Raw genomic sequence first — 24,937 nt, 5'->3', positions numbered from 1 at the left:
TGTTGTCCCATTTGTTACTGTCGGCGTCAATGTTTTGGCGCTATATAGCAGGACAAGTACGATCAGTAAATCTTTATTTTGGTTTATCGAGAGAGGCCTTTACTTAACAATTGCTCACCTTTTTAGCATTGGTGCTTGTATATAGTTGGTTTCCGAGGAAACAAAGGCCTGTACTTTTTCGAATTTCAAGTGCTGACTTTTCGCCTGATTACAGCAGACACTTCGCTTCGTCCTCGTTCACCAATGAGCTCATCACATGCTAAAAATTCGTGAAGCAACGGAAATAAATTGTCACGATCAGCTGAATTAGCAGAGCTACACTTCCACACCGTAATTTCTGTGGCAATTTGAAAAAAAAAACAACCTATTTCGAATTCGGATAATGACGATACATAGACCTATATCTGAAAGGCTAGCCGCAATTCACCATTGTGACTTCCTACATTTTGTAGCAGCCATTTGGCGCTAGGGCTATGAGTAAGTAACTCAGGAAGATCTGTAACGGATTTCTGTTATGAAGCCAGAATATCACTTTTATCCTAACTCGAAATATGTTGTTTTTTTTTTCAAATTGCCACAGATTTTATGCAGGGTAAAAGTGTAACGCTTTTACGTTGAGAGCAGGGAACAATTTTCACAAAAGAACGAAATACCCCGTAAAGAGTTGCCTATTTTTTAGAATGGAACAAAATATATTTTCAACCCTTGCGCAACGCTTTTGCTCAAAGATGAAAGCACGGTTGCCACACGAAATTTCCGGTTAGGACCAAAATGCATCGAAAAAAGAACCAAATCTCAAAATATAGGAATTTTTCTTATTAATATTCAATAAAAAAAAAAAATAAATGTAAGGCGCGATAACCTCCGAAGAGATCTAAGGCCGAGCTTCTCTTCCAATTTGCGTCGTGCTCCTCTTGATTTTCCCTACAAATTGGCCGGACGGGACCTACATGTTTTATGCCGACTCCGAACGGCATCTGAAAAGCAGATGAGTTTTCACTGAGAGCTTTTCATGGCAGAAATACACCCGGAGTGCTTGCCAAACACTGTCGAGGGGCGATTTTGATGTTGCTTTGCCGAAAATTTTGATGTTGCTTTGCCCGGGAGTTGAACCCAGGGCATACGGTGTGATAGGCGGAGCACGCTACCCATCACACCACGGTTAATAATAATAATAAAACCAGTTTTGCATTGTTCAGTGTATTGTATCATGGCTCAAAGGTTGAAGACCTTTTTATGCATTGTTGTTTGAAATAAATTCAAACTTATAGCACGGCTTGATTTTAACAAGATGCGCTTGATATGTTTTTGGGCTATGTTACGCCGAACTATGTAGCGGACTTAATCATAAATTAAGTTAAGCAATTATATCGTATAGTACAATACAGTACAGTTCAATAGTTTTAAGATTTTCGAGTTGAACTTTTTCTGTTTGGAACTATTTATCTGCGGTATGAGCAACGTCACTTGCTTACAGGTACGAGGAAGGAATAAAGCCGAATTTCCTGCCACTGGTTCTCAATGCGTGAGTCGACAAGTAACAGAAATGCAAAATATTAGTATGGCATAACACCACAATAATCATGAAATTCTTTGAACTAGTATGTGAGAAAAATATGTATGCGAGAAAAATTTACATATCGACGTATAACACGATATTTAATGAATTGTCCGGTGGATTCTCAATCAGAAATCTAGCCTGATGATGAATAAAGGCTTCTCATCTCTCCAGTGGGGCCTGATCAACATAGTCAAGCTGTGCAGCATGATCGGCTAAGAGGACTTCTGACTTAAGGGATCAGGTATGACACGGCCAAAGAGCTTGTCAAGGAGTATATGCTTTAGTGTTCCGATCTGGTCGGTTCCGACAAAATTTCATCAAGGTATCTTAAAAATTGCGTTCAAACAGACGGAGGGACAGGCGGACAGTGCTAAATTAACTCAGATCGTCTTTCGATCATATCGCTAATCTCATATTCTCCTCTTAGAAGTTACAATTTTGAGACTCAGACCAAACTTTATATTCTATTTTATTTTCATTAAAGGTATAACAAGTTTATTCGATTTGGTTGAAGAATCAAATTACAAATATAAAGTATCTTAGATTTGGCTGGAGGTTCAAATCACAAATATAAAGTACTAGCTTATGCCCGTGCGTTTTACCCCACGTTTCTATAAAAATATGCAGGCTACGCGTAACTGGCCGTGGGTAAAACATGAGTTGGTAAGATTGACTTCTGCTACAGCTAATGACTTCTTGTATGATATATTTATATTTGTAACAGGATTCCCCTCGCGTAGGTGAGGTTGATAATTGAGTTGCAGAATATATAGCTCCTTACCAATTTTCACTATCCTACCATTACTACATCCAGAGGTAAGCATTATGATATATTCCATTTGTATGGGAGGTGCCACGCCCCCTTCTCCCTCACCCCACATTTTCTTGGGGTGTTAGGGATTGACCTCATATAACTCCTTACTGAATTTCAATCTTCTAGCATGAATACCTTTAGAGTTATGCATTATCAAAAATTCAATTTGTATGGCAGGTGCCACGCCCCTTATATATATCGAAATTATTTTTAGCCTATGACCATCTCTGGAAGGTTTCTAGTAGGTTGTTCAAATTTGTTGTAATCGGTCTATCCGTTTAGGACGCAACTCGATCTATACCTACATACATACATATATAATTTGAATTTTATATATATAGATAGATAGATAGAAGATGAGGATAGACTGAAGTTAACAAAAAAATTTAACGGCGAAAGATTACTAAACATCCAAAAGGAATAACAGCCAATCAATTCTGTAGTCAAACTTTAGCTGTTATAATAACCTAAGTTTGTACGGCAGCCATAGTTCTGAAAAGTCCCATTTTAAGAAGGTGCCACGCCCCCTTCTCTCCCAACCCAAATTTTCCTGGGGTGTGGGGGTTTGATCTCATATAACTACTTACTGAATTTCAATGTTCTAGCATGAACCTTCAGAGTTATGTAGTACCAAATATTTATTTTGCATGGGAGGTGCCACGCCCCTTTTCTGTATCGATATTATTTTTAGCCAATGACCATCCTTGGAAGGTTTCTAGTGGGTTGTGCAAATTTGGTTGTGATCGGTCGATCCGTTTAGGACGCAACTCGATCTATATCTACATACATAATTTGAATTATATATATATATAGATTTTGATTTGAACGAAGAATCCAATCGTAAATATATTTGGTTTGTGATTTAAAGATGGATTTTATATCAAACAGGATATAGAATCACGCACACCTGATTAACACGATGCGCAATGAGGCAAGTTTGGATCCGTGGGTTGCATTTTTACCGTAATAAAAAAAAGTACCAAAGTCGTGGCTTCTTGCCTTAAAAAGCTCAAAATTGACGAAATGGGACCAGCGAAACAATCGGGGTTGGAAAGTACTATTTTTGATCCAAATGGACCAAAGTGGCAACCGTGAATGAAAGTGCAAACAAAAGAGAGCACAGCTGGGTAGGAAAGTTGCTATCGATTACTAAGCTCTCTTTGCCTCATTAATATTTGAGGGTGCAACTCCACAATTTTTGGGGGAGCTTAGCGAGTGTAACCAACATATGTTTGGAAAATTGTGAAGGCGATGCAGACATTTGTTTTTGGCGAAAGTCATTGCAGGTCCTCTGAGATAATTTTTTTTACGTATCCTTTTAGTTGAGCGCAGAAGCATTGCGTCATTAGTCGAAGAAAGTTAAACCATTTTTATGTAACAAGCGCAAATATTGCCTGTTGCTGATAAAGCTCAATATTGACAAAAAAAAAAAGTATATAAGATTTTATCATTTGATTGTGTGAGTTTTTTTAATTAAACTGTGTAGCTGTAAGCATATGGAAGGGCAGTGTATTTGGCACTTATGTATTCAGCCATTTTTTTGAATTATAAGTTTCCACAGTAAAAAGCGAGATTTATCAAGTAGTGAGACAAAATAAAAATTTCAACCATGAAAATTCCAATTTTCGTTATCGGTAAGTGAAATTATTTTTTTTAGATTTTTTAATAAATGTTGCTTGAAAAGGGTGTGAGAAACGGGGTGTGTGGGCAAATTTGTTCCGATACCACCTTCTACTCGATAACTGTACTAATTTCAAAGAATCGCGGAAAGTAATCGATGCCAAAAAATGTATCGAAGGAAAGTACCCGATACTTACTCGAATCGTAGTCATTGAAAAACTCAGTAAAACTATTGAGAATTATATCGTTACTTCGATATTAAAGCAACTCACTCAAACTAGCAATTACCTCGTTAATAATTGCATGAAAACCTCGCAAATTAAACGTTTTTACGAGTTTACTTGAGCTGCCCTAACATTGGATTATGGCGAAAAAATTCGGTAAACTCTATGGAAAATATATGGTTCATTTCCTCATAAGTTTAGGACGGTCAAAATAAGTTACGTTCTAGATTCTTAATCCTCAATACGCTTCTCTAGAAACCCCATCAAAAAAGGAGGCCCACTTTTCAGGTCAAATAAGCAAAAAGCTTATTTATGAGTGAAAGGCAATATTCTCAAAATATATCGTTTTAAAGTAGCATTTCTTAATGTGATATACTGAAGTCCAAAGCCGACGGACGGAACGGAACTTATCAGTACCGCTTTGGACGTAGTAAGTCTACTTTGGACCAGTTCTTTACGACCCACGGTAAGATATCGATACGTGCCATCTTCTTGTTGACTTCAAAGCAACTCTCGATAGCTCGATAAGGAGTTGCTTTGTCTGTATTTAAGTTCCCTGCAGAGCTAATAAAGCATTGCCAAAGACTTTGAGCCAATCGAAAACAAACAAGACTTCAGACAAAGCGACACCGTATCATGCGACTCCTTTAAAATTATGCTGTACTTACCAAACGCGTCATAAGTTCAGTTTTCTCTGAACTGGATAAAGAAGACAAAAAGTGGGTCTTTAGGCGAATCAGGACAAGACGAAGTACTTGTCGTTTTTGAAGAAATAATCGGCGCGTTGGCGCCTTACCAGTCACGTCCCGCTTGACTGATAGCAAACAAACGCAGAACAACTCTTGCCAGCAAGTGCTATTGTGAATTGCGTAGTCAACTGAAAACTAAAATCCTCTCTTGAAGAAGAACACCACGCCCTATAAATCTCTCTCTCTGAACCTGCCCGGCTGTATGAAATCATGGACGGTGCCGAGAGATAATGGCTTGGTTCTTGGAGTGCTCGAGAGAAAAGCTCTCAGCAAAGATTAATGGTCATGTTGGTGATATCGACGGCAAGTATGGAAAGACGGTTAATGACAAGCTGTGTGAGCATAAGGCAACAGTAAGCAACTGCATGGAAACGCTTTGCAGAAGCAGATGACTTTTTGATTGAATTTTTATGCAAAGGACATAATTTCCCAGTTGGTTATGATGATAAGTTCTTCACGAGAACAAAAACTTCCCAAATGCGGGGCATTTTCATAGAGGAGCCAAAAGTTGCCAAATTTCGCAATAAAATCAAAACAAAATTTAAAATACCGGAGGCGTTATTCGACATGAGTAATCGATACCTCGAGACTGTGCTCACATACTCGTAAAAGGAAATCGAATACGAAGAATACTTGATACTTCAGCAAAGTGCTATTTACTCGTAGTTAGATAGATAGATAGATAATTAATTGAGGATCGCACTGCGACCATTGGTCTATAATGCCCTCAGCTGCTTCACAGCACCTCATCCAAGCCGACATCTTTGATAAACCCTAGCAGTTCACCTGGCTTCAGGGATTTGATGTGAGAATACTCTGGCCATGGTGAGCCCATAAACTTAGATTTACGTTTTGAGATTGCGTCACACTCCAGGAGTATATGGTCCGCCGTCTCCGCTGATCGATCACAAAATCGGCTTGTGTTGCTCGATATTATACCAGGCTTTTCCATGACTGTTCAGTCTACAGTGTCCTGTAAGAATAGCTGTTAAGATTCTTAGGTTATCTTTCATACATATGAGAACGAGAACAAATACAAAGTTAAACGAATATAGGGAAAAGCTATTTAAATATTGAAATAAATAACAAAAAAATTTGCAGACTCACACATTTGTACATTTATGTTTGGTATACAAAATTTATTCCAGCACAGCAAAAATGCCGGGTGCATATGCCCTTGTGCTAATATATTTTGAACAGTGAATATTAGGTAAAACAATTACAACGCATTTAAAACAGAAAAATATAATAAAAATTATAAGCAAATCGTGTTCGTCGTCCGTCTGACAGCACGATAACATTACTTAAACAAAAATTGCCCATTGCACTCAATGACGACTGAATATGCGCAAAACACCCGTTTGAGTAGCATGTCGATTGCATTACCTCAACGTTGTCCCCTTTAAGGCGAGGTTCACTAAACTCTCACAATGCAAAGCTAAAACAATGTACCTCTTAAGTGACGGGTTTGCGGGGAGCCAACAAGGCCTAAAAAGCTGCATTTACTTATTTTTATGGTTTTACGCCTCTTCTGCTAGGCGGAGTATATTAATTTTGTTCGCATAACGGTACCCCGAAACGGCGTAAACTAATCGAGATAGATATAAACTTCTTTCTATATATCAAAATAATCTGGGCGAAAAAAGAAATTCATTAGCCATGCCCGTCTGTCCGTTTTTCGTAAACACGATAACTTGAGTAAATTTTGAGATATCTTGATGAAATCTGGTATGTACGTCCCTGAGCACTCATCTCAGATCGCTATTTAAAATGAACGAAATCGGACTATAATCACGCCGACTTTTTCGATATCGAAAATTTCGAAAGCGATGAAACTTGGTAGGTGGGTTGTAGAGGTTTACGCCGATCACTTTATCGGCGGCGGCGTGGGCGGCGCGCCGGCGTACGCCGGTCTTCTGCTTTTTCTATTTAAAAAAAATTGTATTTAGGAAAGATTTTGTTTGTATGTATTTAAGGAAATCAATGTGTTGGCCATTTCGGAAAGATCCGTGGTTTTTACCTCCAGATCTCGCAGACAATTCAAAAATTTTCAGGAGTAGCTCCTTGCGGAGGGATTGTCCCTCGTTCACTTACTCCAGAGAGGCTTCGGCGACTTACGGTTGCTATTAATGGTCTATTAATACTCATGACTCTCGTGGCACAGGGCGCCTCCAGTTTTTTTCGGCTGTTTTTAAGAGCTACAATTCCCGATGTGCGAACAGTAGCAATCCCGACCACCAGTCGCTACCACGCCTCCTGAACCTCACACGATATGCCAGCACAGAATCTATAGGACTGCGACTTCGAACTCATACCTTCGTCGACGTCATTTTCCTAGAAGCTCTAGGTGTAGCTCCGAAGACTTTCCAACGGATGCTTTTGTCGCGCTATGCTGCCGAGCTAAACCAGAGAAACACCTTGAAACGTTAGAGAGTGACCATTATGGATGACCGCGTAGCTTCAGTTTTCAGACTGGTTCGACTGTCCACTACGTTAGGGTAGTAGCACACGCGGTCATTATTTCGACTGTCTTGGGAAAGCTTTTGCTTCACCACTTTGAGTGTTCTTGCGAAGGACAAATCCTCACCTGGTAAATATATATATGTGCCTACGTATTCACATTTGTAAAAGAAGCCGTAACGTGTAGGTGATATTTAAACTTGGTTGATAGGCTATAATCAATGTGATTCACTCCAAGGGACTAGTTTTGGATAGGGCCGCCATCTTTATGTCAAACCGGGAGACTTGTGTGTTGAAGGATGAAGTGTGAAAATTAAAATTAACATTTCAGGCGCTATTATATAGTTTCGCAAATAAACAACAGATTTTTGAATGTAAGCCCAAATGATTTTTCAAAACCTTCTCATACGTACATATATCCTCAACTTAAGTATGAGGTAAGTATTATTTCAAAGGAGTGTTTATGCCCCTAGAACCTACTAAAGGATTTTGCGTCACTGATTTCGCTTATTCTTTCAGCCAATCGCAATATAAAATTTTTTAAAAAATCGGCACTTTTACCTTGGGTAATTTTATTTGAATTCATTGTTCATTATTTTTTGGAAAAAATATGCACAGTGAGCATATAAATTTATCATATAACTTTTCTTTTAGTGTTTTGTTTTAATAACTTGGTGAATTGGGTGATGCAAAGTCCGTGACATCGAAAACGTCTGTTTTTTTTAAATAACTTTTGAACAGTTAGAAAGAGTTAAATTTCGTAATTAGTTTCTTATAACTGGTAGTGATGCGCATCCGCTGATACCACTTTCGATCATATCCGACCAATTTTCGACATGAACAATAAATGGCCTAAACAGTCTTAAACGAGTAGAAAATATATTAACGCGGCGGACGCCGCCGCCGCCGCGCCGATATTTTTGACATTCGGCGGCGGCGTACGAAAAACGACCCTAATCGGCGGTGGCGGCGGCGTTTATCTCTAGTGGGTTGACCTTATGACGCAGAATAGAAAATTAGTAATATTTTGGACAATGGGCGTGGAACCGCCCACTTTTAAAAGAAGGTAATTTAAAAGTTTAGCAAGCTGTGATTTAGCAGTAGTTGAAGATATCATGATGAAAATTGGGAGGAACGTTATATGTGTTAAATAAAAAGTAGCAAAATCGGATAACGAACACGCCCAATTTTAACAAAAAATTTAATATCTTTACAGCATATAAGTAAATTATGTCAACACTCAACTCCAGTAATAATATGGTGCAACAATATACAAAAATAAAAGAAAATTTCAAAATGGGTGTGGTTCCGCCCTTTTTCATTTAATTTGTCTAGAACACTCTTAATGCCATAAGTCGAACAAAAATTTACCCATCCTTGTGAAATTTGGTAAGGGCATAGCTTCTATGACGATAACAATTTTTTGTGAAATTGGGCGAAATCGGTTTAAAGCCACGCCCAGATTTTATACACAGTCGACCTCCTGTCCTTCCGCTCGGCCGTTAACACGATGACTTGGGCAAAAATCGATATATCTTTACTAAACTTTGTTCACGTACTTATATGAACTCAATTTATCTTGGTATTGAAAATGGGCGAACTCCGACTAAGACCACACCCACTTTTTCGATATCGAAGCTTTCGAAAAATTTAAAAAATGCTATAACTCTATACCAAATACGAAAAAAGGGATGAAACATGGTGATTGGATTGGTTTTTTGATACCAAAATATAACTTTAGAAAATACTTTGTAAAATGGGTGTGACACCTACCATATTAAGTAGAAGAAAATGAAAAAGTTCTGCCGGGCGAAATCAAAAGCCCTTGGAGTCATGGCAGGAATACTGTTCGTGTTTTACATATACATATAAATAAATTAGCGGTACCCGATAGATGATGTTCTGGGTTATCCTGATCCACATTTTGGTCGATATTTTGAAAACGCCTTCACATATACAACTAAAGGCCACTCCCTTTTAAAACTCTCATTAATACCTTTAATTTGATAGCCATATTGTACAAACACATTATAGAGTCACCCCTGGTCCAACTTCATGGCGATATCTCTAAAAGGCATCCACCTATAGAACTAAGGCGACTCCCTTTTAAAACACTTTTTAATACCTTTCATTTGATACCCATGTAATACAAATAATTTCCAGGGTTACCCCAGGTTAATTTTCCTACATGGTGATTTTCCCTTATTTTGTCTCCAAAGCTCTCAGTTGAGTATGTAATGTTCGGTTACACCCGAACTTAGCCTTCCTTACTTGTTATTACTCATTTGCTTTACACAATTTCTTTGTAGCAATAGAGATGGAAGGTAGGCGCAAAAGCACACAAATGGCATACGAGACTATACACGTGTATACCGAAGGTTCCGAAGTAATAGAAGACCCTACTCCTGTGGTGTGCTGCCAGATCACTGTAGTGCTTCTTAAGCCGAAGATGTAGAGGTGACTAAAGCAGCAGAAATACTAGAGGAAAATAGTTTAAAATACAAACCCGTAAATTTTTATATTCACAGCCAAGCAGTTAATAAGGCTCATTGCCTTAGAGTACAAGCAATCCGTGAAAAGAACCGGGATAGGAAATCAATGAGCTAACTAAACAGGGCGCATCACTCGAAGCTTGTTCCGAAAACGTTTCAATCAGATAGGGCGCCAATGAAAAAAGGCGAGAAGGCTACACATGATTGACCAAAAGTGGAACCAGGCGCGGAAGTGTCGAAGATCATGTGAAGGTCTCACAACATTTGATGAATAACATTACTGTTATCATTGAGAAGAGGTGACTGTAGGCTCATGATGGATATTTTGACTGGACAGTTCATTCTGGCGTCACTATTAAAACAGGCCTGCTCAAGGGGAGGAAACGATGGAGCACGTTTTGAGCTCGTGTCCTGCGCTCACAAGGTTACGACCCCAGCTATTAGCAGTTGCCGCCGTGGTGTGGTGGTGGCGTGCTCTCGCGTCTACCACACCAAAGATCATGGGTTAAAGCCTCGGCAAAGCAGTATCAAAAATATAGAATAAAAGTTTGTTTTTAATTAGAAAACGTTTTTTTAAGCGGCAAGTCCTAGGACGTACTTCTGCAATGAAAAGCTTCTCAGTGAAAACTCATATGCCTTGCAGATATCGTTCGGAGTCGGCATAAAACATGTAAAAAGGAGCACGACGCAACTGGGAAGAGAAGCTCGGCCTAAAATCTCTTCGGAGATTATTCGCGTCTCACATTTATTTTTTTACTCATATCATTGAAAAGAGGGGATTGTAGGGACTCACAATGGGTATTTTGACTGGACACTGCCTTCTGGCGTCACATGCTTTTAGATCCCGCCTAGTCATGAGGAGGAACAAACGTTTTGAGCTCGTGTCCTGCGCTCACAAATTTAAGACCCCAGCTATTAGGTCTTGCCGCCGTGGTGTAGTGGTAGCGTGCTCCGTCTACCAAGCCGAAGATCCTGGGTTCAAGCAACATCAAAAATTTAGAATACAAGTTTTTTAATTAGAAAAAGTTTTTCTACGCGGCAATTTCTCCGAGTGTGTTTCTGCCATGAAAAGCTTCTCAGTTAAAACTGAAAACGTCGTTCAGAATCGGCGTAAAACATGTAGGCCCGTCCCGACAATTTAAAGGAAAAATTAAAAGGAGTACGACGCTATTTCGAAGAGAAGCTCGGCTTAAATCTGTTTGGAGGTTATCGAATTTATTTTATGAGAAAAATAAAAATTAAAGGAACGGAGTAGGTTCTCGTTTCTGAGAGGGCTTTTCAGTTTGGTCGTTGAACAAACTACTGGAAACATCATGGACATTCAGTCTATAAGATGTACTCACGGATCAGACAGTTCAACCTAAACGAAACCAGTAATCGAACCCGAAACCCATTTAAGTACCACGGCAGAAATAAAATGTATGCATACGGATAACACCCCTCCCTATTGTGTCCGGTTTTTGCAGTGCATACTTTAAATGCAGTTGAAGTTGAGCTCAGTTTAATTTGGGCGCAAGCAAGGTCAAAACTTTACCCGTTTCGACAGTTTCGGATAGCGTGTATCCACTGTCTTATATATCTTTGTCTTAGACCTGGTTTGTTAATTTCATTGTGTTAAAGAATATTTGTTGTTTAATGCTCATCCAATTTAAACTTAGAAGCATGTCTTTTATAGGAGTATCATAACGTTTGCTTAAAATAAAAAAATTGCATGTGAAGAGACTATCTTCATTTTTATTCTTAACTCCATATCGGTAATTAAATAACTAGATTTCCCATATAAATTTCTCACTTCGATAATCGATAGTTATGGATAAGTTTCAGAAATGGTGATTTGTGATATCGATGGTGCTACTACCATCTCTAAGGTGTAATATCTAAATGGAAGCACGAAATAAAAGAGAAACGTGAAAATTTGGCAGGTAATAATCTTACTTACTTAATTGGTCACACCAAGGGAGTTTAAATCGTTCTCCACCTTGTCCTTCCAGCGGAGTTGGGGCCGCCCTCTACCTCTGCTTCCATAGGCGGGTTCCGATAGAAACAGTTTTCTTGGGCGGAGCGTCACCTTTCATTCGCAGTTAATTAACAGTTAATAATATAGTTCCTAGATTAACCAACAAACTTAAAATTGTACAAGAGAAGTAAAAAACATTTTATTTTTAAATTCACTACAAGTAAGTGTAGCCTTTTAAGAGCAGCATGACTTCCTTATTGTTGGTTTTTACGCTTTTAAATTTTTACAGGGGATATACTTTTATATATCATAACAAAATCAATAAAAACATGTAGTTTCGAAATAATTGTTGGGTAGGACCTCTGCGAATTAAGCTAACAAACCCCGCGTCCTAATCCAGATCAGGTAGAAATTTACATGTTAAAATTGTGTCGGGATCTGGATCACGGTCCATTGGAACGCGGGGAATATGTAGATGTACATATGTATATTGTATGAAAGAAAACGATCGTAGGGTCTGTTAGCAATGCTATTGCACAAGTACGGATAAATATTGGAACACAAGCAAATTTTCATATGCAGGTTTTTACACAAAGCCATATTTATATAGTGTGTGAAGGGGACTAAAGCCTCTTCAGATATAAAAAAAAAATCAGGGAGGAGCAGTTTCTTAGTGCACTTGTGCAAAGCAATATGGTTTGCTGGCCAACATAATCCTTGCGCATTAAGATGTATGAAGATTACTTTAGATTACATAGGCTCCACGTCACTGAGTACATGGAAAAGAATGCTGGGGTGTACGAGATGGGAAGCTCTTGTGAGATAACAAAGGAAGATGAAAATATTAACCAAATTAGGAAACCGGATTGCCTGAAGTATATTTCCACAAGACATCAAGAAAAACTGCAGCATTAAGTGCAAGTGGAACACAATTTCAAGGGCTTTGAAGCGTGTAGGCTTGTAGACTAAGATTAAGGGGGTAGCTAAACGAGCCACTGCACTTTATATACTCTCAAATAAAGAGGTACTTAACAGCCGAAGCTCTGGTGACACCGCACTCCTCATGGAGCTATGGTGTGGGAGTGCGGTATGACCTAGAAGGTCGCATGCGGTCATAACAAATCGTTCCCGAGATGTTCGGACTTGGTACCGGAACGTACCGGATCTGCATCCGGCAAAGGACCGTCAACTCGATAACACTCCCCAAGGCCTTCGGGGAGTGTCCTTATCGCTACAACAACAACAACAACAGGACAGCTAGTAAAGTTGGCTTAACGTCAAACTTCGATTTCTAAAACAAAATTTAAAACTAGAAAGTAAGTAAAGGTACATTTTTTGTCGACTTGGGACGTACGTTAACGGACGGCGACGTAAACTTATTTGGGAAGGTTAATCCAAGTTTTATCACATTAGCAATATTCGCTAACGAATTATCTAATTTATTCGAAATTTTCCATATCGAATAAATGGGCGTGAGTAGAGAACGATTTCGCACATTTTCACTACCAATCGACTCTGGGCCCAGATAAGCCTATCTTCAACTTTCGTCATCTCCAATCGTGCTCAAGTTACATTGTTATTGGACGGACAGACGACATCTAATTTATTAAGTGGACTTCGCACGTTCAATAGTTTTTATACCTTACATGAAAATGAAATGATATATTAAGTTTGTCACGAGCCTCAAAACTGTAGAAAGGTTTTTTTTGTCATATCTTGCTTAATTTGTCAGATAAAAGCTTACAATTTCACCAAAGGGTTTCATATCTCACACACATTATTGTTTGAAACAAGTAAGAAGGCTAAGTTCGGGTGTAACCGAACATTACATACTCAGCTGAGAGCTTTGGAGACAAAATAAGGGAAAATCACCATGTAGGAAAATGAACCAAGGGTAACCCTGGAATGTGTTTGTATGACATGGGTATCAAATGGAAGGTATTAAAGAGTATTTTAAAAGGGAGTGGGCCATAGTTCTATAGGTGGACGCATTTTCGAGATTTCGCCGTAAAAGTGGACCAGAGGTGACTCTATAATGTGTTTGTACGATATGGGTATCAAATAAAAGGTGTTAAAGAGTATTTTAAAAGGGAGTGGGCCTTAGTTCTATAGGTGGATGCCTTTTCGAGATATCGCCGTAAAGGTGGACCAGGGGTGACTCTATAACCAATAAACCAATCCAATCACCATGCTTCATGGTGGTCATGGGCGTGGTCATAGTTGGATTTCGCCCATTTTTAATACCAAGATAAAGTGAGTTCAAATAAGTAAGTGAACTAAGTTTAGTAAAGATATATCGGTTTTTGCTCAAATTATAGTGTTAACGGCCAAGAGGAAGGACAGACGGTCGACTGTGTATAAAAACTAGGCGTGGTTCAACCGATTTCGCCCATTTTCACAGAAAACAGTTAGCGGCATGGAAGCTATGGCCCTACCAAATTTCACAAGGATTGGTAAATTTTTTCGACTTATGGCATTAAAAGTATTCTAGACATATTAAATGAAAAAGGGCGGAGCCACGCCCATTTTGAAATTTTCTTTTATTTTTGTATTTTGTTGCACCATATTATTACTGCAGTTGAGTGTTGACATTATTTACTTATATATATACTGTAAAGATATTCAATTTTTTGTTAAAATTTCACTTTATAATTTTTTTTTTAAATGTGGGCGTGTTGGTGATCCGATTTTGCTAATTTTTATTTAGCACACATATATAATAACACGAGTAACGTTCCTGTCAAATTTCATCACGATATCTTTAACGACTGCCAAATTACAGCATGCAAAACTTTTAAGTTACCTTCTTTTAAAAGTGGGCGGCGCTACGCCAATTGTCCAAAATTTTACTAATTTTCTATTCAGCGTCATAAGGTCAACCCACCTACCAAGTTTCATCGCTTTATCCGTCTTTGGTAATGAATTATCGCACTTTTTCGGTTTTTCGAAATTTTCGATATCGAAAAACTGGGCGCGGTTATAGTCCGATTTTGTTTATTTTAAATAGTGATCTGAGATGAGTGCCCAGGAACTTACATCCCAAATTTCATTAAGATACCTCAAAATTTACTCAAGTTATCGTGTTTAGGGAGGGACGGACGGACGGACATGGCTAAGTGAATTTCTTTTTTCGCCCAGATCATTTTGATATATAGAAGTCTATATCTATCTCGATTAGTTTATGTCGTTACGCATTACCGTTATGCGAACAAAATTAATATATTCTGTGGGCTCTGCTCAGCTGAGTATACAAATCGTAGAGATCGGTAGAATATATAGCATATATCTCATACAACAGATTGTTCAGATAAGATGGTTATCGTAATTTCTTCCTCATTTTGAAGATAGAAGTTTCAAATTCCACAAAATGTTTCCATTTCTTGTTGTACGGGAAAATCGTAGAGATCATCCTTATATAGAGTAAATACCGACTATTCAGATTAAAAGTTTTTCGTAATTTCTGCCACATTTTAGCAGCCAGAAGCTCCAAATTTCACTACATGCTTACATATATGGCATATATTGTTCTCTAGAAAACCGTAGAGATCGGTCAAATATAGAGCATATGTATGTATATCCCATACAACCTATTTTTCAGATAAGAGCTTCACTGTCATAGCTTTTTCATGTTGACAACAAGAAAGGTGAAACTTTGTGTTAGGATTACCGATCTATTTATGTAGCTTAAGTACGTACATCTGTTCTCTATATATTATATAAGTATGTGTCTTATACAGCTGAGAGGCGTGTAAAGCGTTAATGGTTATCAATGGTAACGGTTCTCGGGGCCCTCGGGTCAGAGACGATATCAGCAATCCTGGTTGGGCAGTGTAGGGAGATCGCCATGATTCTGGCGAGCCGGCAGATCGTTACCCTGATATGGGTGCCGTGGCATCGAAACATACAGGGTAACAAGATGGCGGATGAGCTGGCATGGCGTGGAGCGGCTCTTGATGTCTCAGGAGCGAAGGAGGCCCTTGCACCCCTGGGACTCATCAAGGATCGCATCTCACAACGATCAATAGCTGTCCTTAATGTCCTGAAGATAAACAGAAGGGAGATAACCAGAGTAGTTGTGGTGCTCACGGTTCATTGGACAATTGGGGTACACACGGCACAGATGGGACTGGAACACAATACCTCGTGTCGCAGTTGCAAGCGTCCGAAGGCGGAGGAAACGGTTGAGCATCTGCTGTGCGAATGCCCAGCACACTGTCGAAGCAGAATAAATTTCTTGGAAAGCCGTTTCACCAGAACTCAAGGATGTTAGGCCGGGAGAGCTTCTCTAATTTATAAACTCCATGGGACGGGTTTCCCTAAGGCGCTTGAAAATGTTTATTAGTCTTCTTAAAACACCCTTTCATTGGTCAACTCACGAGTTTGTGGTATTAAAACGGCGCATGAGCGCTACTTGGAGCCAATTGGGACTCGCCACTCCAACCAACCAACAATCTTATACAGCCGATTATTCGGATGTTACGAATGGGATAAGCTATTTGCTCGGCTCCCTTCATCAAAGGTATAAGCTTTCGGCAGAGCTGAAGACAGTTCCGTCCTTACTTGCTTTACTTATTTTGCATTCCTCTCCAATTTTCTTTTCTCGTGTTATAGCAGAGACGGAGGACTTACTCCCGAATAACATTTTTTTTATTTGCGCTTAGTAGCAATTTTAAACAGCTGCAATGATTTGTTGATCTCCCCGCCTAATTTACATTTGGAGCAAAGTTACGCAATTTAGTCGGTTCACCAATAACCAGGCATCTGCTGGCTTCTCCGATATTTATGTCTCATAGACGCATCAAAACTATTATTCGGTAAAGTTTAGTAAGTGTTTTTGCTAATGGTGGAAAGTCGAAGTTCGTTTTGATAGTTGAAGCACAATTTTAAGGCTTTAGTCCAGTACCATACTCTAAGGTGTCAATATCTCCACTGATATATACATTCTTTGTTTACATATTTACTTTAATCTGTTACCAGAACACTCAAATTTTCAATTTGTTATCAATTTCGTTTGGATTCTATGTAAACATATTTCTGTATGATATGTTTGTTTCTCAGAATATTTGTTTATCAATATGGATGGTATATTGACTTTCAAGGTGGATCCACTCAACATTTTTAAGGCCGGTCCACTTTTGTTATACATTTTTAAAACTGCTAAATTTTGTTTTGATTTTCAATGCGGAAAAAGTAGAGTTTACATTTGAAAAGCAGGTGGTACGAAAGGTACACACACGAACGCTGTTGATTTTACATATCAGCTGAATCTTTTGATTAAACAGAGACTGACGGATGAGAGCCCCATATGCTAAAAATATCTGAACCCTGTTTGCAAATCTTGACTGAAAGTGAAGCGGGCAATACCGAAGTGGCTTTTTTTCAAGTCAATTTTAACCTCTCGACAGGTGTAAAAGAGATACATTCATTAACTGTTATCCAAAATCTTATAAGTGGAAATGACATCACAAATATTTAGAGAACGCGCTTTCTTTGCGGAGGTGATTATATTTTGCCCGACCTTCTCACAAAATTAACGTCCGCTATATGGCTCCTAACCAAGGTAATAGTCCAGAGTGTTAGTTTTGAAACTAATCAAATGACCCGTACTATCCTTACTGGGAGCTTGCGGCATACCTTTACGTTCTACAATTTTTGTGTAGGAAGACTGCACTTGACCATACATTGAACTCATCTATCAAAGTGAAGCACTGTGCAAAGGTTTTTATATAAATCGGCCTTTAGTTATTTCGCCTCAATACAATTTTTTCGTTTCGGTATTGACTATTTGGCTTTCTTAACTTTAATTCTTATTATTAACAGAACATTTTTTCTAATCTAATAATCACCAAAAATAATACTTAAGTACATATCGGCCATCTAACTTAATTGAGATATGTTATGGGTTTTTTATACCTTTCATGAAAATGAAATGGTATATAAATTTCGTCGCGAATCCCAAAATTTTAAGTCCTTAAAGGAAAATAGATAGACCGTAAATATACCGAAATAATCAGGATGAAGAGCTGAGTTGATTTAGCCATGTCCGTCTGTCCGTCTGTCTGTTTGTATGCAAGCTAGTCCCTCAATTTTTGAGATATCTTGATAAAATTTGGTGAGCGGGTGTATTAGGATGTCCGATTAGACATTTGTTGGAACCGGCCGGATCGGACCACCATAGCATATAGCCTCCATACAACCGATTTTTCAGAAAAAGGGGATTTTTGTCATATCTTCCTCAATTTATCAGATTGAAGCTTCAAACTTCACCATATCCTTTCGTATATTGCACATATTGTTGTCTGAAAAAATTGATAAGATTGGTCGTATATATAGTATATATCACCACAACCGATTTTTCAGATAAGAAACTTTTCGTAATTACTGCCCTATTTTAAGAGCTAGAGGCTTCAAATTTCAACGAATGCTTACGTATATAGCATATATTGTTGTCTGAAAAAATCATTGAGATCGGTGGTATATATATTATATACCCCATATAAACTGTCATTTTTGGCCCTTTTTTACGGCTAGAAGCTTCAAAATTCATCAAATTTCATCAAATCAGGGGCGCAGCGACGGGGGGGTTTGGGGTTTATTTTTTTATTTATTTAACTGAAAAAAAATTTTTTGATACCCATATCGTACAAACAAATTCTAGAGTTAGCCCTGGTCCACCTTTATGGCGATATCCCTAAATTGCGTCCACCTATAGAACTATGGCCCACTCCCTCATAAAATACTCTTTAATACCTTTCATTTGATACACATGTCATACAAACACATTCCAGGGTTACCCTCGGTTCATTTTCCTACATGGTTATTTTCCCTTATTTTGTCTCAAAAGCTCTCAGCTGAGTATGTAATGTTCGGTTACACCCGAAATTAACCTTCCTTACTTGTTTATTTTATATTTATCTTAAAAATAGTTTAGGTATGTACATCTGTTCACTATATATTTCTTATCTTATACATCCGATTATTTGGAGATTACGAACGGGATAAGATTATTGTTCAGATATTCGGCACAGCCGAACACAGTCCCGTCCTTACTTGTTTTTATTTTGATTTGATTGGTGAGTAATATAATTTAGTGACGAAGCGACAATTTCGTAATGGCCCTGATTGTATGCGCGTTATGTTCAACATTTTATTGTTTTCCCTTTATTAATAAATAAAAATGAGATTTTGTTTTGACTCAACTATAGATATGTATCTATAGAAGAAACTTGGTGCGTACTTCCTTATCACACTAATTTTTACAATGGCCACACTACACCTCTAATTCGTGATTTACTCTGCCTTTTGTCATTAAGACGCCAATTTCCAGCGATCCACGTCAAATTCTAAACATAATTTTGAGTGGTAACATTTATGAAATTCTGTAAATCTCTTCCCCTAACTGATTTAAGGCCTTATCTCAAATGCATTATATAAAGTTAAGCGTTTCTGGTCAAGTAATTAATACATCGTATCCTCAGGGACGGGCAAGTTCAACGTAACCTAATCAATACATATTATCTCTTTCCGATCCCATAACTTATCTTAGAATTCATTTATAATTACTTTTTTGTATTATTAAACAACTTTTAGGCTTCACATATTTTCAAAAAATTTTAAACACATATAAAAGTTAATATTAATATTATTATCAGGCATGTTCTGCGAATCGTTTCCGGTTAATATTTTAGGATTGTTTTGTAATCGTTCGCCGTGTTCTGTGAATCGAACGTTTTGGTCTTTTCATTTGAACACGGGCAAGCTGGGTTTTTAACCAGTTTTGTAATAGGCCACATACGTGGCAGAACAGGAAGAAACTGACAACTGAGTGCGCTGTGTTTATTTCAATTATGCAGAAACGCTATATTGGCAACGTATACGTTGTCGAATCCGTCGTACTCTGACTGTTATTCTCTTTTAATGTAAGTTAAGATAATATTAGTTTATCTGATGCTGCTTGATTACATGAAATAATTAAACAAAATACTTGTATAGTTTTTGGGAATAACCGTAGTTAAGATTTTTTGTGAAGAATATATTTCCAAAAAATTGCATAAAAGGAGAAATGAATTTATGTTGAAGGGAGTTTCTCAAATATTTGCAATATTGAAATGTGGTTTGTTGATATAAATTAAAAAGAAAATTACATTTTTCTTATTTGTACAACAGCCACCTTACATACTATGATACACTCCAGTTCTTCGCCATTGCGTACGCGTTTCAGAAAAATTGATGTTCAAAGCTACGTAATGGTACTAATTAATATTGATACCACATTTTTGGCAAATAAAATTGTTTACGGCAGTTTTTATGTGTTTCTGTCTATGCGACGTACCGGTGTCAGTCGAAAGAGAGGTACGTTTTAACGGTGACGGAGAGTATCTCCCGAGCCTTTAAACGACCGTTTAAACTTGACGTATCCATATTCATATAAAACAGCTGATCCAACCAACTTTATGGAAATCAATGCAATTGCTCAATGGTGCCATACCATAACTTACTTACTTTTACTATTTTCACACAGGCGGCTTATTGAATAATAAAGGCAGTTTTCTACATTAAGACGCTTATTGAGCTCAATCTTCCGTACAAAATTCGAATCTATAAGTATTTCATTAGTAGCTAATCGAATGCCTAATGAAGTCAAAAGCACAATGCAACTCTGTTGGCCGCGTTCCGCTTCTTAGTTTTTGGTGTGTTCAGTGCTTAAAAATGTCATTTGTCAAAGTAAATGTCATTGTCTGCATGGCGGAACGATACAAGGGGGCAGCATAGTGACATACCTACAAACAAACAAAATTCCATGTACTTGTAAATTCGATGGACAAATGTCAAAATCGTACTGCGCCGGTAGTTGATGTATCGAATCAAATAAAAAAGGTTATAATCAGCTGTTCCATGCGGCCACCATGTCATGATTGTCTGTCATATAGCATTGTCATTTTATTCGCTTGACATTTCATCCTTCATACTAAGCGAGCAGTTACTTCTGTGTGAAAGCAAACAATTTACGATTTCATTAGAAGGTGAAATGAGATCATTAAGTTTCTGTGTGAAAACAGTATTACTTACTTACTTAATTGGCGCTTAACCGTCTAAACGGTTATGGCCGTCCAACAAGACGCGCCAGTCGCTCCTTCGCTCCGCCAACCGGCGCCAATTGGTTACACCAAGGGAGTTTAAATCGTTTTCCACCTGGTCCTTCCAACGGAGTGGGGGCCCCCCTCTACTTCTGCTTCCATAGGCGGGTTCCGATAGAAACACTTTCTTGGCCGGAGCATCATCTTTCATTCGCATAACATGGCCTAGCCAGCGCAGCCGCTGCGTTTTAATTCGCTGGACTATGTTGATGTCTGCGTATAGCTCGTACAGCTCATCATTAAATCTTCTTCGGTACTCGCCATCGCCAACGCGTAGAGGTCCATAAATCTTTCGAAGAACTTTTCTCTCGAACACTCCCAAAGCCGCTTCATCTGCTGTTGTCATGGTCCATGCTTCTGTCCCATATAGCAGGACGGGTACGATAAGTGACTTGTAGAGTATGATTTTCGTTCGCCGAGAGAGGACTTTACTTTTCAATTGCCTACGTAGTCCAAAGTAGCATTTATTGGCAAGATTGATTCTTCGCTGGATTTCAGTGCTGATGTTGTTGCTAGTGTTGATGCTGGTTCCCAAATAAACGAAGTCATTTACTATTTCGAAATTATGGCTGCCAACAGTAGCGTGGTTGCCAAGGCGCATATGCGCTGACTCTTTGCTCGATGACAGCAGGTACTTCGTTTTGTCCTCATTCACCATCACACCCATCTTTACCGCTTCTTTTTCCAGTTTGGAGTAGGCCGATGATATCAAAGTTATCAGCATATGCCAGTAATTGCACGACTTTATAGAATGTTGTTCCAGAGCGGTTAAGTTCTGCAGCTAGTATAATTTTCTCCAGCATCAAATTAAAGAAATCGCACGGTAGGGGGTCACCCTCTCGTAAACCTCGTTTAGTTTGGAACGGATCGGAGAGGTCCTTCCCAATTCTGACTGAGCTGATGGTGTTGCTCAACGTCATTTTGCACAGCCGTATAAGTTTTGCGGGGAAACCAATTCAGACATAGCGGCATATAGGCAGCTCCTTTTCGTGCTTTAAAGTCGACGAAGAGGTGATGTGTGTCGATTCCTTTTTCACGGGTTTTTTCCAAGATTTGGCGCATTGTGAAAATCTGGTCGATGGTAGATTTACCAAGTCTGAATCCGCACTGATAAGGTCCAATCAGCCGGTTTACGGTGGGCTTCAATCTTTCGCACAATACTCTTGAAAGGACCTTATATGCGATATTGAGAAGGCTGATTCCACGATAGTTGGTGCATTTTGCAGTATCCCCCTTCTTGTGGACTGGGCAAAGAACACTTAGATTCCAACCGTCGGGCATGCACTCTTCCGCCCATATTTTGCTAAGAAGCTGCTGCATGCGCATTACCAACTCCTCGCCGCCGTACTTGAATAGCTCCGCAGGCAATCCATCAGCGCCCACGGCCTTGTTGTTTTTCAATCTGGTTATTTCTATTCTAACTTCGTCATAATCGTTTTACCATAACGCCCTAGCTATAACCATACCATAGGCAACCAATTGCTTTTTGGTTTTTCGCCATATCCATAACCTAAAAATATTTGAGTTGGAGATTTTAATAAATTTTTGTAGATTTTATTTATTGGTTTGGACGTTTTGACTAAGAGACTTATTTTTTGTGGTATATGTTTGTAATTTTTTGGGATTTTTTTTTTAATGAAAATTTCACGATTTTTAGGTTAAGGCACAAATAACTGATGCCAATTGATATGGATAAGTACAAATATAGTTATGACTATGGCGTTATGACTATGTCAACTTTGCCACACCTTTAAGGGTTATCGTTTTCTGTTTTGTTAAGAGCCAGTTACTTGAGTGCCAATGTTTTAGCAAAAGCTGGCAAACTTACCCAGTTCTATGCCCAACTATGATATGTGACGCTAACAGCGGGAAAACGGCCTAACCCCATACAGAATTCTGGATTAGGCCGAATATTCGTATCATATGTTGACGAAATTATTTCAGACAAAAATATACCACTAGCTCCATCTTTCGAGTAGTAAAAGAGTATGGTGTATGCTGTTTAGGATAGCATATGTTTATGCCTAGGAAACAAGTTAGGAAACAGTTTTTAGCAAAATTTGTGTTTGTGTTTTGGCAGCATGTTGCAATTATTGTACCCGTCGAAACGCTGTCGTTGCTAAACCGAGAACAACTAAGTATCCCATTTAATTTGATACGTGCCTCTCCATTCCGTGTAGTGAATGTCACCCGATCATTCCTTCATACGCATCCCAGTTAACGCGTTTTCTCGTCCAATTTGTTCACACCATTTCCCTACACAGCGAATATAAATAACTGCGTCTTCTACGCACTAAGTGTTGAATCCCGAGGATCAAAAACATAATCCGCCTCGTCACCCACAATTCCAAAACCCGCACGATATTCCCCAAACGGTCTCACACCCAACTTATGAAAAATCTTCCCTCGTACTCTTTCGAAATACTCTTATCAAACCTTCACCTGGCATTTTATACAAACAGCCGCTCCTCATATGGGCGGACTGCGTTGTGTCAAAAGTTTCAAAATATCAAGTACATGTATGTAGATAATTAATGTAGCTAGCTAATCTAACATACTTATTGATTTCATAAATATTTACCTCTCCTTAGAGCAAATTTCCATAACTCTAAACTATTTTTATATTAAAATATAATAAATCTTAATATCTACATAAACATATATTAAAGTATATATTAAAGGTCAATTAAGAACTAAGTTAATATTCTGAAATTTTGAACTAATGCGTGCTATCTGGCTTTCTAATTGAATACTCATCGGTTTGCAGCACCTACTAAAATTTCTATTATCTTATATGAGGGTGTGAATCCCCCTCCCCCAGCGGGTTAGGAGGTCAGAATATACCAGCGGTAAGTATGCCTGTCGTAAGAGGCGACTAAAATACCAGATTCAAGGGGCTGTGTAGCGCAACCCTTCAGGTTGCCAGCACAATATATAGCTTCTCCAAACCCAATTGTCAACCTCACCTATCCGCGGCGAATCCTGTTTCACTAACAGACGAGGCTCTGGCGACCCCAAGCTCCTCATGGAACTTGAGGGTGGGGAGCGGGGGATGGCCTGAAGGTTTAATGTGGCCACATAAATCGTTCCCGAGATGGTCGGGCTAGCACCTTAATGGCGCTGTGTTAGCGGAGCGTACCGGATCTGTATCCGGCAAAGGACCATCACATCGATAACACTCCCCAAAGCCTTCGGGAGCAACCTTATCGCTACAACAACAACAACAACAACAACAACAACAACAACAGAGTGTCAATCAGTTCTCCGCGTTATCTACACATTGTGATAATTTGCTTTAATCGCCAGTTAGATAAAGGTATGTGATCTATCCATGGTCATAAGCGAGAACAACCTATGTCGACTGCCTGGCTATGTAGACCAAATATTAATAGCAAACTCAAAACTTTGCGAATTTCATCGAACAATTTTAAATTTTTTTTGACTTCGAATCACATGCAGCTTTATAATGAAAATCGGCAGTAAAACTTTTGCAATTTGGAAGTTCTTTAAGTACACTTAGGCTGTTATCGCTTGTGACCACAGATATATACATACATAATTGCATTTATTAAAATATGTACTATTAAGTAGTACATATCCATTTGCGCATTAAACTACATTTTTACATATGTATGTACATTTGTATGTTTGTATTTCTGATAACACTCCCCCACATCTAAAGTACACCACCCCAGCAGTAAAGCAAATATTACCGACTATCTCACAACTAGTATGAATTCCACAAGATGGTCGTCCGAGTTTATATTGGGAAAATCAAGGTTTGCCTCGTCCATCGCGTTATGTAGTCATTAAACCATTTACCATGGTTATCGTCAGAAAAGCTCGATACGCTTTTGAATTCTTAAACTTTGATCGAACCCATTTTTTCTAGTACCTAAACCATTCCCAAATCATTCCTAAAA

At 38.5% G+C, this 24,937-nt stretch overlaps 1 protein-coding gene across 3 annotated transcripts in view; it reads left to right on the top strand.

Annotated features, from left to right (window-relative positions):
* The window catches only part of LOC137252837 (plasma membrane ascorbate-dependent reductase CYBRD1), an 84,929-nt gene that overhangs the window by 5,346 nt on the left and 54,646 nt on the right, over positions 1 to 24,937 (top strand). Inside the window, exon 1 of one of the 3 annotated variants that reach the window (XM_067788928.1) lies at positions 3,718 to 4,009. The exons of 1 other annotated variant lie outside the window; for it this stretch is intronic. In XM_067788928.1, the coding sequence (XP_067645029.1) occupies positions 3,985 to 4,009 (25 nt within the window). In that variant the 5' untranslated portion in view covers positions 3,718 to 3,984. Of the gene's footprint in view, positions 1 to 3,717; positions 4,010 to 24,937 lie in introns of those variants that run through there. One more of the 3 variants, XM_067788931.1, reaches the window with a different exon arrangement.

The sequence above is a fragment of the Eurosta solidaginis genome, chromosome 5 (assembly GCF_040869045.1).
Source record: "Eurosta solidaginis isolate ZX-2024a chromosome 5, ASM4086904v1, whole genome shotgun sequence".
Lineage (NCBI taxonomy): Eukaryota > Metazoa > Arthropoda > Insecta > Diptera > Tephritidae > Eurosta > Eurosta solidaginis.
This window is presented reverse-complemented; position numbering and strand designations above follow the sequence as displayed.